Source organism: Rissa tridactyla, chromosome 9, assembly GCF_028500815.1.
Source record: "Rissa tridactyla isolate bRisTri1 chromosome 9, bRisTri1.patW.cur.20221130, whole genome shotgun sequence".
NCBI lineage: Eukaryota > Metazoa > Chordata > Aves > Charadriiformes > Laridae > Rissa > Rissa tridactyla.
Window position 1 is genome coordinate 23,460,790 of NC_071474.1, and position 14,975 is coordinate 23,475,764.

General features: G+C 41.7%; 1 protein-coding gene across 10 annotated transcripts in view; it reads left to right on the forward strand.

Moving 5' to 3' along the window:
- The window catches only part of NEO1 (neogenin 1), a 214,340-nt gene that overhangs the window by 180,951 nt on the left and 18,414 nt on the right, over positions 1-14,975 (forward strand). For 6 of the 10 annotated variants that reach the window (XM_054214166.1, XM_054214173.1, XM_054214172.1 and 3 more), the window contains exons 16-21: positions 714-809; positions 1,958-2,181; positions 5,919-6,057; positions 8,730-8,837; positions 11,857-12,051; positions 12,776-12,808. In XM_054214166.1, the coding sequence (XP_054070141.1) occupies positions 714-809; positions 1,958-2,181; positions 5,919-6,057; positions 8,730-8,837; positions 11,857-12,051; positions 12,776-12,808 (795 nt within the window). The remainder of the gene's footprint in view (positions 1-713; positions 810-1,957; positions 2,182-5,918; positions 6,058-8,729; positions 8,838-11,856; positions 12,052-12,775; positions 12,809-14,975) is intronic. The other 4 variants (XM_054214171.1, XM_054214165.1, XM_054214170.1 and 1 more) reach the window with 2 other exon arrangements.

Sequence of the window (14,975 nt, forward strand, 5' to 3'; positions counted from 1 at the left end):
ATGAAACTACAAGCATGTTTTTAAGAGGATCTTTTTCCTTATTCTGATATTATGCCTGATGCCAAACTGTTGATAAATTTCAAATAAACTCAGTTTTCTGCTCGTAGAGGCAGAGGAATAAAAAAACCTCCAAACCCAGAATCCTAAATTCACCAGGTTCGAAGCATTGATTTGATGCTTTCCCTTTAATGGTTATTACAGAATCTTTCATGCCGAGCAGCATTCCCTTATTCTCCTGCTGCTGCTGCAGAACAGGTGGCTTCAGGCAAAAAAGAAACTAAAATGTCACCAAGATACAGTGGCATCTACTTTAAAAGAAAAATACAGATTCGCCCCTCCACAGAATTCTCTGTGGTAGGTAAAATACCTTGAAAGCAAAATAAATATTAGTATTGCAAAGTTCCATAAAATTGGAGTTTTGGACAATATTATAGTAGAGCAATTTAAAAATGTTAATTTTTAAATGTTTTTCCTGACTACTGTTTTGACGGTACTTCGGGTGGGTTTGCTGCAACTGTAGACTTCTGCTGCATGAGAACTATTGAACACTAACAGAAGGTCTGCGCAGAGACATTCTCAACTAAAATTTAGTCTTGTTATTTCATGTATTTCAGTTAAAAAATAAAATACTGAACAGAGAACATGGAGAAGCAGAAAATAGGATTCGCTGACAGTTTGCACTAAAAAAGTGTTTAATTTCTTCCCCCCTTTAGACCCGAGCTCCCACTATGTCATAACTCTGAAGGCGTTTAACAACGTTGGTGAAGGAATCCCTCTGTACGAGAGCGCGGTCACCCGCCCGCACTCAGGTAAAGGCCAGGGGCCGCTCTCGAGTTCCCCCCAGCTGGGAATTTCTGACGTACCTCCGCACGGCTGCTGCGGATAGGCTGGGCTGTACTGTAAGGGTCTTGTTTTTCAGTGGCATCGAGTAGACTCCATCGCTTTAGCTGACTGGGCTCACCGCGATTACCGCGCCTGTTCCGTCTGTTTGTTAAACCACCTAAAACTGGTTTCATTTTTAAATTACAAAACGTAGCTTTCAACTACTTAGTGATGTTCTCATTCGAAAAGTTACCGTTAGCACAAATTGTGTGGGTGCAGTTGTAAAGGCATTGCCCTTATTTTGCTTTTTATGGACAAGTATCGATGTTTCTGGTCTTTTACGCTGAGGTTTTCAATATGATGCCTGCATTCTCTTTGTCTAAGTCTCAATCTGCTGTCACTTACACTAAACAAGTATATATTTTTTTCCATCATGTAATACATTAGTAAAAGATTTTAGGCAGACAAATTTGTTTGCAAGCAAGTGATTGCTGTGCTCTGTCTCGCTCTGCTCCCCACGAGACTGTTGACATTATTTAGTTATTTTGTGTAGATGTTACCGCTTCTATTTGGTTTAGTCTTCTGAAGAGCAGGAACTCTTACAGATTTTGTAGACGACATTGGAATTGCAGTTTCTTCAGTTACTGCAATTTTGTATGATACTTGGAACTTGATTGCCATTACCATTCTTTAAAAGATGATGGCAGTTCCCTGTGATGTTGATAATGTGGCATTTACCCATCTAGAAGGCCGCCAGCTCTTTTTCCTCCTCCTCGTTTTCTGGAAGAGGAATCAGTGGACGTTCTGAGGCAAATAAAGTCCAAGTTAAAATTACTGTATGTCTGGGGTTCTTAGGCCATGTCTGGATGCACTGAACACTAATACGATTATTAATATATACTAGCATATATATATTGTCTTACTGTCTTAAGAAAGGAACACGATGCAAGAGTAATTTTATTAGCCAGTCGTATGTCACCTATTAACTCTGGCTTTTCTCTCTTTTTCTCCATTTCTCACCTTTCATTTCATTGTACTACCCTGCATTTCCCCTTTTTTGTTTTTGTTTACATTAAAATGCCACCTTCTCCCTTTTTAATTATAATACATGACTTTTTACCCATCAATTCCCTAGACACTTCCGAGGTTGATTTGTTTGTTATTAATGCTCCATACACTCCAGTGCCAGATCCGTCTCCCATGATGCCACCGGTGGGAGTTCAGGCTTCCATCCTGAGCCACGACACCATACGGATCACTTGGGCAGACAACTCTCTGCCGAAGAACCAGAAGATCACAGATGCTCGCTACTACACAGTCCGCTGGAAAACCAATATTCCTGCAAATACGAAGTACAAGGTATTGGCGTTTCGACACCACTAACACGGCTGCGTTATTTCAATGAGAAGACGTGTCATTCATGTGCAAGTCAGGGTTAAGCGAAAGCTGAGAGTAAAGACAAGCACTTAGGAATCGGTATAGAAATGTGCCCAGTTTTATTTGAGCTGCCCTGACTGAGTTCGGTACTGCTCAGGTACATCGTCACTTCAAGGGTTCTTCTCAATGTAGTGGAAGTAGTTGTTTTTGTGGTCTCTTTTGTGTGCGTGAGTGTGAGAGAGGGAGACGGGGTGTTGTGTGTGAGGGGGTGGGAGAGCTGGCTCGGGAAAGGCAGGCAGACGCTTCCCGGAGTAGGTTCTGCTGTGAAACCATGGTCACGGTGGTCACCATTTTGTCCTTTCTGCTTCACCCCGACACGATGGCTTTGTATGACGGAGGTGGGCTTACCTTTAGAGGGGCTGCTAATGCATGAATTAGGTGAGCGCTGCTAACGCCTTCTCTCCGGTGAGCGGAACAATCTGCATTTTTGGGGCGAGTCATGCAGGGAAAATATTTACCCTGATGGTTTTAACTTTCCTTTTACAACCTTTTCTGTTCATACAGAGTTGATAATGAACCTTTCCTTTGGGAACTGAATGGGTGCAAAATACATAACAATAAAATTATGATATCCCTGTCTTTCTTGATTTTCATCTGCTATTTTGATTTGGAGACTAGATTGGGGGTTCGGCTTATTGCTTTGGATGTTTTTAGTCGGTTGGTTGGATTTTTTTAATTTTCAGAGTTATCTGGAGGCCTCAAAAATGCTGACTGCAAATTTCACATTTGAAATGAGACTCAAAGGAAATGGTTGTTAAAATATCCAGCTAGTGGAGCTCCCTTTATGCTCTTGCAGAGTAATCTTGTTACAAACCAGATTTTCTTTTTTATTGAAATGAAAAGATGTATATATGTGTGTTCTTCCTCTAAAGGCGAGTTATTTATGAACCCACATTCCTGAGTCATATGCAGAGGATGTCTCGGGAGTGATTTATATAATGCTGCAGTTTCATTAGTTAAATGCTTAAAAAAACCCACCCTTGGTGGTAAATGAAATACTCCCACCGTTCTCAGTGCTGGTGGCCAGTGGTCACGAAGGTTTATTGTTGGACCAAAAATAATATGTAATGATGGAATACGGTTCAAAATTACTCATTGTAAAAAGCATTTGCCTGGAGGGACATAACTTGGAGAACATTTGCTCTAATCATTTTTAACCCACGCTGTTTGGAGAACTCACATCCTGCTTTTCTTCCTTTGTTTCAATCATGGATTCTGTACCGCTGTGTTGAACAGTAACAACTGCTCATTTTAAGAAAGGCAAAACCTCTTTTCAGCCGTTGCTGTTCAATAAACTGCTGTATTTCAGTCAGGTCTTTGGTAACTTTATTGACTATGAGCTAGTATATTATTTGTCAGGGCCATCTCTAGCAGCTTTGTTATTTATTGCATGTTTAGAGGCTGTTCACCCAGTTGCATCGAAGCTTCTCCGTTACACCGCTTGCACACAGAAATCTTATCTTTGTGTCAGTTCTAGTATCCAAAGCTACATCTGTTCAACACAAAGTTGTTTCATCCCTCCCTCTCATCAGTAAATTGGATGTTGATACAGTTCATTCGTATTTTCTACATTTGCTCCCCCCTTCTATGCTGACATTCCCAGGCTATTGTTAAAGAAGAGGCTGCATGTTTCAAATACAACGTAAGAGGTTCCACTTTAAGAAGCCCGATTTTCTTCAATTTCTGTAGGAGTTGTGTCAACCTAGAGCATATAAACACAGGACCAGATGTGATACAGTTCCTGAAGCTAAAAGACTCACTGTGTTTTGAACCGTGTAGTTTCACTAATGTGGATCAGAGAGCGTTTTTCAAAGCATCTTTGTTGGTGGGGCAGAGTTGTCCTGCTGGCAGGCTACCTGGGATTTATCGGTGTGCTCTCGAGCATAAGCTGAAATATTAAATCTGAACTTAGATCTTTTAGGGCTGTATAAAAGGAAAATAAATTTTACAGGGTAGTATTTATGAAGTTTATTTCTAGTAGGTGAGCAGGGTTTAGTACCGTGGGATATGTTGTGATCTTAAAAACAGTAAGTGGTGTTAAAAAATGAAGAAAGCAGAGAAGTCTAACACTCCAGTTCAGCCTTTCATGTGTCATTTACATTCAATATGATGTGCAGTGAAACTAAAAGACACCAAGTTTCAAAGGCAGAGATGAAAAGTACAACTTTAACCTGTAAAAAAGGACTCCAGCTGCCACGTGTGACGGCAGCCAGGAGGTAAAAAATACTATAAAGAGAATTGAATGCTTAAGTGGTGTTAGGAATTTCCCTAGGTATTCTGGAGAGGAAGAAACGGTGTGCTTTTCAGGGGGCAAACCAGCTCGTAACGCCAGCTGCTAGGAAAAGCTTTCTGCTTTGGACGTAGCCAGGCCAAAGGTCTGCGCAGCTTCTACCGAAGCACCGGCAATTTCCTAATGGCCCTGAGCTGCCCTGCAAAGAGCCGGGAGCAAATGTTCCTTGGCTCTTGGAGAGCCGATGGAAAGCTCTTCTGAGCACACGGCTCCGTGTTTGTGCCGGGGAGGTGGTGGTCAGTGAGGCTTTGGCACTGGACTGGTGTGAGAGCTGTCCTGCTCCACGCTTGGGTACTTGACCCATCCGGCCACAATCGCGTTTACTTTGGAACTAAAAAACAAATCTAAGTGTCACTCGGCTAATGGTTTTCTGACCCTTCACCCAGTGCAGCAAAAAAAGCTGTCACGGATAGTTGAGAAATAAGGGGTTTCTTTGCTGTGTTACTCATAAAGTCTTCAAGGAACAGGTATTTATAGACGGCCTTTTTCTTGAAAATTAATTAGCTGAAAACAGTTGTTTTCTGAAGGCAATAGTTATTAATACAGTTGTATGGCCCTGTCAAATATTGAAACACCTAACTTTAATTCTGTGCTTAGATCGCTGTGAATATACATAAATGTAGCTACAGCTCTTTTTTTGTCACGGGCCTCAAGTACCTTCTGTTTGTATTCAAGTCATGTATAACCAATACCAGATATTTTAACCAAAAGGTCGAAAATTCTAGCTAAATGGCTGTTACAAATTCCACTATAAACCATGTATAGTTTCAAGTGTGCGATCCTAGATAACCATTTTTTCTGAAAAATATCCATGTATTAGTAGAGCTTTGTTATCTTCAAGTCTCAGCACCTGTACCTTCAGTTGATACTTTTTAGTTTTTTTTTTAAGTATGTTAAAAATTTACAGTAAATTCTGCCAGGAGCTTGGAAGGCAGACGCAGGTTTCAGGAAGGCCGGTTATTGTTAGCTGTGCTGCATTGTTTCCCCTAGCCAGCTCAGCTAATGAAATGCCGTAAATTAAACCCCCCAAGTAGGCAGTGATTTAGCCTGCTGCATAACAAGTGTGCCCTGGACCTTGTATTGCCTTTTTTTTTTTTTTTTTTTTTTTTTAAAATTTATAATTGACTGCTATTAAATGCCCTTGCTGATTGCAGAGAGAATTTCTAGGTTAGAAAAAAACAACTGCACATTAATACTTGATTAGTGAATTTGCATGACAGAGCAAAAACGTTACAGAATTAATGACCGTGGTTATGAAAATGTAACGATGCTAAAATGTTTTAAACACTTCCCTGAGACAAGGGTGTGTGAGAGCTGGGGATTGATGGTTTTCAGTTGGGAAGTTACTGACTCTCTGTTTTTCTTTCAGACTGCGAATGCGACCACTTTGAGCTATTTAGTGACGGGGTTAAAACCCAACACCTTGTATGAATTCTCCGTGATGGTGACTAAAGGTCGGAGATCGAGTACTTGGAGCATGACAGCACATGGAACGACTTTTGAATTAGGTACTTCTTCCTCTCCTTCTGGGAGGGCTGCCGTTCCTGGCAAGATGAATAAAGTCGCGTCTGCCAGAATTCTGGAGGGGGGGAAAGCATGTATTTAAAATGATTATGCTGATGAATACTTGCTGGGGGCTTGTTTTCTTTATGTAGTCAGAAATTCTGATTAAAAAACAACAACATACTTCAAAATTCAAAGGGATGATTGCACGCAAAAGAATTTACATCAAATTACAGAGAAGTAATGAATAATGTACCGCAGTTCACGGACAGGAGAGAATAAGGAAGCGTACATTTGAAACGTCTCAGAAATAGCATGTTAATAGCAAATACAAAGAAAATACTTTAGCAAATAATAATTAAAAATTGCTATAATTATGATGATAATTATTACCCAGTGAGGAAGTCCATGAGGCAAATGAATTAAAAATAAAATCCCAGTAGAAATTAAGATGTCCAAATCAGACCTACAGTTTTGTTCTTCAGCAGGAATTGCTGTCGCAGCGCTGTTAAATGATGCTCTCCCAAAGTACGGAACAGAAAAGGGTTTGTAGCTACCGGGAGAAACTTGGCGCCACTGAGTAACTGCGAGGGCCAGGACCGGGCCCTCATTAGCTCTTTTTATTCTGCAGTGTTAAATGATCTCTGTGCAATTAAATTTACTGCTTATTATGCTTAGGTTTCTGCCTATTTGAACTGTAGGGACAAAAGATGGGTATCCAGATTACCCTCTAGTTCTCATGGTAAATTAAAATACAGCAAAAAAATCAAGCATGCAAAGAATTGTTGAGTTCATCCAAATATTCCATAACAAGAATAAGAAAAAGCCAAAGCAGGATAAAATCAGAAAGCTCCCAATGTACTCTGAAGTCCCATAAACCCTTCGAGAGCTCCAGTTGCTTTAGGTTTTGGTGGGAATGCCATGGTGTGGAGTCAGCTGCCCATCTGACAGCGCAGGGCTGGGCTGAGTCCATCCCACAGTAAAACACTTCATGTGCTGACAGACAATCCTCATCCCTAAATCTACGCTAAGGGGAGAGATTGCAAAGGTGCACAAATAAAGTTCTTAAAAAGAAAAGAAAATTTGAAACTCAAGAAGTACAGGAGCAAGGGCGGGATGCAGGACGTCTCATTTATTTTCATCTAAATGGAAAGTAAATTTCTAGTCAGGGTGGTTGTAAAGAATATTTGCAAATACAACCTAAAAGCTAGGGAACTAAGAAGCAAATGAAAAAAAAAAAAAAAAAAAACAAACCAAAAAAGGCTAAATATATTTTCTCATAACAGATCTTGTGATTTATATTACTTGCCAAATTCCAGAGTGTGTGACTCACTATTTTTGAATATTCCTGAGTAGCGGCGTTGTGTGGGACCCGCTTCTCAGCTGGGGCCGAAGAAAAATAGGGGATACTGGGTTTAGTGCTGGTCTGTGAATTAATAATCCTTTGAGGGCTAGTCCTGATTTTATTTTATTTTTTTTTCTCTGAAGCTTACTACGGGGCCTTGAACTGTGCTTTATGTCTGTGCGTTTCTGTTGAGCAGGTTTATAAGCATTTGCGATAATAGTTACAGTGACTTTTGAGCTTTTGCTCTCCCTGGTTTCCAGCTGTCATCCTGCACCAGGGCAGTCGGTAGCCATCTCAGAGGATGGACAGATTAATTTCTAATAGGTAATACACATAAAGCTCCTTAAACGCAGAAAGCACTGTGTAAGCACTAAATGTTACTATTACAGTATTAAATATCCAAGGCGGATTTACTTTGCTAAAAGTTACCTAATGAGAAGTCTCATGTTTTTCGTCACGTGGCATTGCAAACTGTGGCTGGTTAATGGAGACGTCGGCTCTGTGCGTTTGCAAGCCATTAATCCGAGCCCCAGCTGGACGCTGGAGTGTGCGGGGAGAAGGGGGTCCGGTTTCAGCCTTTGCTGCAGCAACTGGGGCCATTTACTGAGCTTTGGGTCGGAGGCTGATGGGCGAAGGAAAAGCTCTCCCCCCGCCTCAGTCCGACTCTCGGGCAAGCCAGGGGAAAAGGCTGGACAACGGTGTTCAGCAAATATTTCTAGATTTCAAATGCTTTTGCGGTGCAGATTTCCTTGCAAATCACAAATCATTCTTCACTAAAGTAAATCGGCAATTTTAGATTATGACTCTAAATCGCTGATTAATTTACTTTGCTGATTCAGATTTCAGTGGCAGACTGGCATTGCAAGATCTTGGTCCCACCGTAAACCTGAAAATACGGAGCTATTTTGTACGCCTTTGCATATAAAATGTATTTATTTCACAAAGTTTTATTTTATGGTGACTGAAGAAATTCAGGTCAGCAGTCACTGACCCCAGCTGTTAGAGCCGTGCAAAGATGCCGTGTTTTTGAAGGCACGTGGGCTCACTCACTCATGAATCACAGCATCTGTTGCTGAAGTGCTTTGGAAACAGGTAACTCCTTACGGAGAGGCGATGCTGCGCACCAGATGGCATGTGCCAGCTGAACGGAGTAAATCAGTAAGACCACTACGCTAGGACGGTAGATTTATTTGAAGATCGAACATTCAAGCGGGTTTATTATTGTACGTGCCTTTTATCAGTGGTAAAACAAATAAAAAGCAAAGGTGCTGAGATAACTTGTTTATATCCAGTGAAATTGGGCAACCTGTTCCTGACTCTGTTTGTTTGCAGTTCCTACCTCTCCTCCCAAAGACGTGACTGTGGTGAGCAAAGAGGGAAAACCTCGGACAATAATTGTGAACTGGCAGCCTCCCTCCGAAGCCAATGGCAAAATTACAGGTGCAGTTTACATGAGCAATAAAGGCAGATATAAGATGCCTGGTTAACGGCAGAATACAATCTGCGTAACTATGTGAGCATGTTCCCTGCTTCATTTAGCCTAGAGCTAGCCAAGAGGTCTATATCTTCGTTGTCAATCTTTTAGTCGCTCAGATTAATTATTTACTTTTGTACCTAGTAAAAATATATTAAGATATAAACTAACTGCAGTGTGAAATTGGAGTCTAACCAGAAATATAATTGGAAGTTTAAGTATCTCAATAACCTTTGCCTTCATCAGCTTGTGCTATTCTAATAGCGTGCCTCCAGAAATACATCTGTAATGCCTCTGGCCCCTCAGTATTTTATACAGAAGACTCCATCCCAGTGCTCTTTGTCATCTTTCTGTCATTTTTGTGGCACAGAACAGACTTAAAGTCAGTTTATTAGTCCCCTGACATAACCATTAGGAGTAAACTGTTATTTGCCTTTGTAACTGTGCGTCACTTTCACGTAGGAGAAATCATTTTACAGAAAATACTAATTACTGCTTCCTTTCTGTAATTTCTGTTTGCATTCACATTTCTAAAGGCTTTTTGAAGTAATTCACTTCAATTTTCCTTTTTTACCCCAGGCTTTAAGCTTAAAGTAGATTCTTTTGGCATATAGTTTGCAGCGTATGATTTTGCTTTTGTTCTCAGAATTAACTCAGGTGCAGAATCAAACCTTTGAAACCTGTCACCGCCTGGCGTCTGATGAGGCAGGGCTGTAGCCCAGGTTCTAGACAGGAGGCAAAAACTAATTAGATCCTTCTGAAAAGGCAGAATACTGGAGGCTCTTAACCTTTAGTAATTACAATAAACTTGGAAGTGAGCTGTAAGACAGACCCCAGCAAGGCACAGTGGCACTAAGGAGGCAGCCAGAACCCAGCTCTGTCCTGGTGTGGGGGCCGGGGGTTGAGGGCAGCTCACCCGTGCCCGGCCCTTCCCTGCGTGCAGGGACAAGCGTGTCCCACGCGTGGGGCCGTAAGGATGCACCTCTCGCAGGCAGCTCCTCACTGCACCACAGTGCCGGGCTGAGCCATTTCTATGTCTCTGCAGGCATATATCTGTTTATACATTGTATATTTTTTTTTTATATTGATTATAAAGCCAATTCTTTGTTATTTTATTATCGGTGAGATGTTTCCACTATATGGAGGGAAGGTTTGACTGGAGAACCAAGAGCCTTTACCTTAACTGGCGATTAAAGGACTTGGTTGCCAGTCGTCAGTGAGGGTCGCTCAGGGAGGTGTGAAATGTCAGGCACAAATATCCCTAGGTTACGCACAGTCCTGAAAAGAGAAGTCATCATCTTACATCGAGTGTGTACGTGAGAAAGGGAAGACAATGTACAAAGAGATCGGCATTTCCTTGCACAGCGCAGTTAGCAAAATTAACACACACGTTCCATTTTCCAGGTAAAAAATCTCCTTGTGGTGTCTGTACTGCAAAGGAGAACCTTACATTTATTCATATGTGTTGAATGAAAATGTATATAGTATTGTTGGGTTTTGCATAAGCAGCAATTAACAAGTAAAAAAAATAAAATAAACCATTCTGTGGTAAGTCTGAGTCCACCAAACATTAGATTTAATTTGCCAGGGAAGAGGGCAGTGTTGGGGGAGGCGTGCGCTGAGTGCCCTCTGGTGGGGAGAGCCACTGTCAGCGGGACGAGCAGCTTATTACTTGGGTAATTTACTCATTAACTCGGCTCAATTCATTCTGTGCATTAAGTAATACCGTAAAAGTGATGATGTAATTCCATGCACTGGATAGCCTGTCTGTGGAATACTTGTCCCTACGGCCCTGATCTCCTTTTGATGTGGGTGGGATGGATGGGAAACACTGAGCTGTGCTAGTCTGGATTCCAGACGCTGGTGCATCGTTACAGCTGATGGCCAATGAGTACAGTCGTAAGTTAAATCGGTAGTCTTGTGCCACTGCACTATATATAGTGCTTTTCACTCTCACTATATATATATATATATATATATACACACACACGCACATGTTGTCCTTAAACAAGTTTCAGATCTGTTGCTTTTGACTTGTACGAGTAGGAATTGATTAGATCTCCCCCTCAGTACGTCCCTGTGCTGCCAAGGCAAGTAATGAAGCACGCCAGAGCTGCGGCTGGCGTTTCACGCGTCCCCTCCATGCCATACTGCTTACTGTGAGTTCTGCAAATTTGGGGTGTCAGCAGTATCTTCCGTTGCTTTAGAGAAGTGGAAGGCCCTCCGGAGAGCAGCTCCCCTTCCTTACCCTAACCCCCAGGCTGGGGTCTTCGGGCCAGGGAAGCAGCAATCTGTGCATGAAGCAGCTGATGACCTTACCCTGTCTTTGTGCAAGTGTTTATTTCATGCCGGGGCTGTGCGTTTCTTACATAAAAAACCATGATAAAGCTTTTACTTGATATTGGTTTGCAATCGCAGCATATTTTAATAACAGAACATAAGCTCTTCCCAGCCCTTTTTTCGGTGTCATGCAAGAGAACTTCAGTTCTCTTCAGATTATGATCATCTTTGTTGATAAACTGAAAAATAATAAAATAATTATAAACTGTTAAATACATATTCTTTAGCTGTGCATGAGGACGTTTTGTTGTTTAACTTTTCTATAAATATTAATACTTCGAGGATGTTTTGATAGGGACAACTTTTATCTTATTCTACATTGTTTAGTCTATGAACAGGTAAAGGGATGGAATTGAGGAATTTCTCCATATTCAGTGAACCATCATAAAAAATAATTTTGATATTTTAAATGGCTTTCTTCTCTCAACATATACTTTTAACAGTTTAAAGTTTAAGATGGGAAGGCTGTCTTAATATTTAAATGCATTCTTGGTCTTTGAAAAAGTAAGACTACACTTTCAGAAAACCTATAACTCATAATTTAGCTGTGCAAACATTGTAAGTCAACAGAACATTTTTTGTGAGATCTTATGACTATCCCGTTTCTTTTATGTATAAATTTCTTTTGCTTTTCCCTTTGCCTAGGCTACATCATTTACTACAGTACGGATGTGAATGCTGAAATACACGACTGGGTTATCGAACCCGTCGTGGGAAACAGACTGACCCATCAGATACAGGAATTGACCCTCGATACGCCCTATTATTTCAAAATTCAAGCCCGCAACTCAAAGGGCATGGGGCCTATGTCTGAGGCCGTTCAGTTCAGAACCCCAAAAGGTAAACTATCACATGTATCAGTTATCTTCCTCCTCGTGTTCCGAATGCAGCCTCTCTAAGGATAAGATACCAGTGGCATGGATTTCATATTTAAACCGGAAAAGACAGGAAGACAATGGAGTTTGACTAGAATGAAATTTTCTGGTGGATTGCTCTTGTATGTAGTTAATACATATGCAAATGTTGCTCAGCTGTTTGATTAATTGTGTTATTTCAAATTTACTGGCGGGCACTTAGGTCATGTACGTGTTAATGCTGAGGGTCCGTGTCCTAAATGTGCTTTTTAGAAAACCAGTTTTTAGTTGCTTTAAGGTTCTCGGTCTTGTGTGCCACGTCTGCTCACAATGGGGTGAACAGTGGGGTGGGTATGAGATGGAGCGAGGCGGTGGGGGTGGTACCCAGCTGCTGGCGGGTGGCCTGGGTGACAGGACGGGACCTAGTGTGACACTACAGGCTCTTCAGTCAAGAGCCGCTCGGTGGTGGGTAACTGGTGAAACAGTACGAACGGAGGAGAGCTTGGGAAAAAGTACTCTAAGGAGAGGTGAAAAATAAAAAGTTACGAGTAGATTTGCTAACAGAACTTTTTCCAAATGAGTGTTGGTGGTTAGAAATAAGAGCCGTAGCTAGTCTGATGTGCTATGTGAAACTTTAAATTCTGTCTCTTACTCCTTCAAGCCTTGTGATCTTTCTCTTGTTTTTTCCTTCCCTATGCTTGTCCCACTAGCTGAATCCTCAGATAAAATGCCTAATGACCAAGGTAAATGAATAGCCACGCTTTCTCTTTTATTCCATCCTTCACACGTTTTGTTTTTCCTGTCCGTGTGCGGTTGCATTTCTTAAATGAAACAAATATCTGTTGCTGTAACTGTAAATGACCAAGTTCCTGTTGTGCTTTTAATAGTGGAAGGACTGGAAGTCCCGTTTGTGGTTTGGGTGCTAGGAATATCGAGTGATTTCTGTAGTCGGATGTCAGATGAAGGGACAGGCGGGTTGTGCTGGGGCTGAATCGTTCTGTCAGAAGGGAATAGGATGAAGTGATCTCCCAGCCTCTGACCATTGATGCAAGATCTCGCTACGCAGAGGTGGAAGATCAAACAGTTACCTAATTAGCCCAAGTGCCGTTTTGTGAGCTCTACATCTGTAATTATTTTCGTAATAAAGGGAAGCATGTCTGCTCTGGAAAGCTTTTTTTGGAAGAGAGAATCTTCTTGTCAGCTCATTTAGACTCCAGACTCTCCCGAAGAGCACAGCATTAGCTACTAAAAGCCTTAAGGTTTTAAAATGCTAGCTTGAAAAATGGGAGCTTTGACTTTACTACATTGAATTATAAGGTGAATGTCCCAGGGCTATTTTTGCTTTCTTCCAAGTAACGTGCAAGCCCAATAAAAGGGGGAAGAATTAGTCTGAAGGGATGAGTTTAAAAGGACATTGGCAAGCAACTTAGAAATACAATTAAATAGGTCCTAAAGGGGTTGAGAATGAGTTGTGGGGTTTTTTTGACTTGCCTTTCAGCTTGTTACTTAGAAGTAATTTATTAAATATGCTTTTACCTTCTGTCTACCAAATAGTGCTGATAATAAACAGTTATGGAGTATATTCATATACAGGCTCGTGTAACAGAGACGCTGGAGAGATTCCGTTTGTCAGCGGGGAAGCAGATGCTCCCCGTGCCATCAGGAGTGCTCAAATGCAAGTGGGAGGGACGAGGGGAAGATTAAAAGGTTTCGTTTAAAAGTTGCTGTGTTCTCTTCCGCACTGTTCTAACCTCAGCAGATAGCTAAATCTTCTCATTCAGCGTTAGCATCTTAAATTCATAGATTCTTCTAGTAACAATTTCATTAATATTTATAAAATTATATCATTTATAAATCATAAAACCCTACATAAAAGCCAAGAAAGTTTTGTTTTAGAATTCCTCTGAGAACACTCGGAGATTATAAATCATGGCAGTAGGTAAATTGTAGAAAAGGAGAAGAGGAGCTGAAGAGCGGACAAGCTGCTCTGGGACAAGATCACTACGTGATAGAATTGTGTCCTTCAGGAAATAGCGGACAAGTTATTTGGGACTGGAAGGAACACAACTACGATGGGATTGAGTCTCCAGCCTTAGTGGTTCTGTCTCTTTTTTCTCTCTCCCCTACTTCAATGTTTTTCTTCTGTATCCAGCACAGCGTATTGTTCTCCCGCACACTCCTGTAGCACGGAGCTTGTGTTAGGAGAAGGTACCGGCTGTTGCCGTCAGGCTTCAAGGAGTTGCCCTGGCCAAGCACAAAAGCGAAGGTCACGGTATCTAATCATAGGAAAACTATCCTGAAGTAACACAAAGTAACACAAACACTACATTGTCTGGCTGCAGATACCTAACGGGTAACGTCGAGATTGACAAGTAAGCTGTTCCTTAATATAGAAGGAAATGGAAAAACTCAACAACAAACTTTGTAAGATCCTGGAAAAAAGGCTGGTGTCCATGCAGGAGATGCAGCATGCTTGTTCAGAACGTACCACTGTTGTGGTGTGCCTAAGCACTTCCGAGAGAGGCCGTGAGATACGGCCCTTATGTGCACAGAAGCTGCAGAGAGGGTCGGTCGTCCTTCAGGTTGCACTGCGTAAGGGATGAGCTCCCCGGAACTTAAGGGCTAAACTGTTGATCCCTGGTTTCAGGCATTAGATGCTGAGAAGCATCTCGGTTAGGTTCCTAAACTTCATCATCTTTCGAAAACCGGACTCTGTATCTCGTCTTTGCTTTTCTGGAAGTGTGCAGACACCGACAGCACACAGCAGGTGCCAGTACAGGGCACCCCTGCGCTGCCACGCTCCACAGGGATCCTGCGCAGGTGGTTATTCCTGGGATGCCTACACCCTTTGGAAATATGACTGCTTGCCACAATACTGCTTTCTCCGTATCGCTGCCTTCCAACATTTTT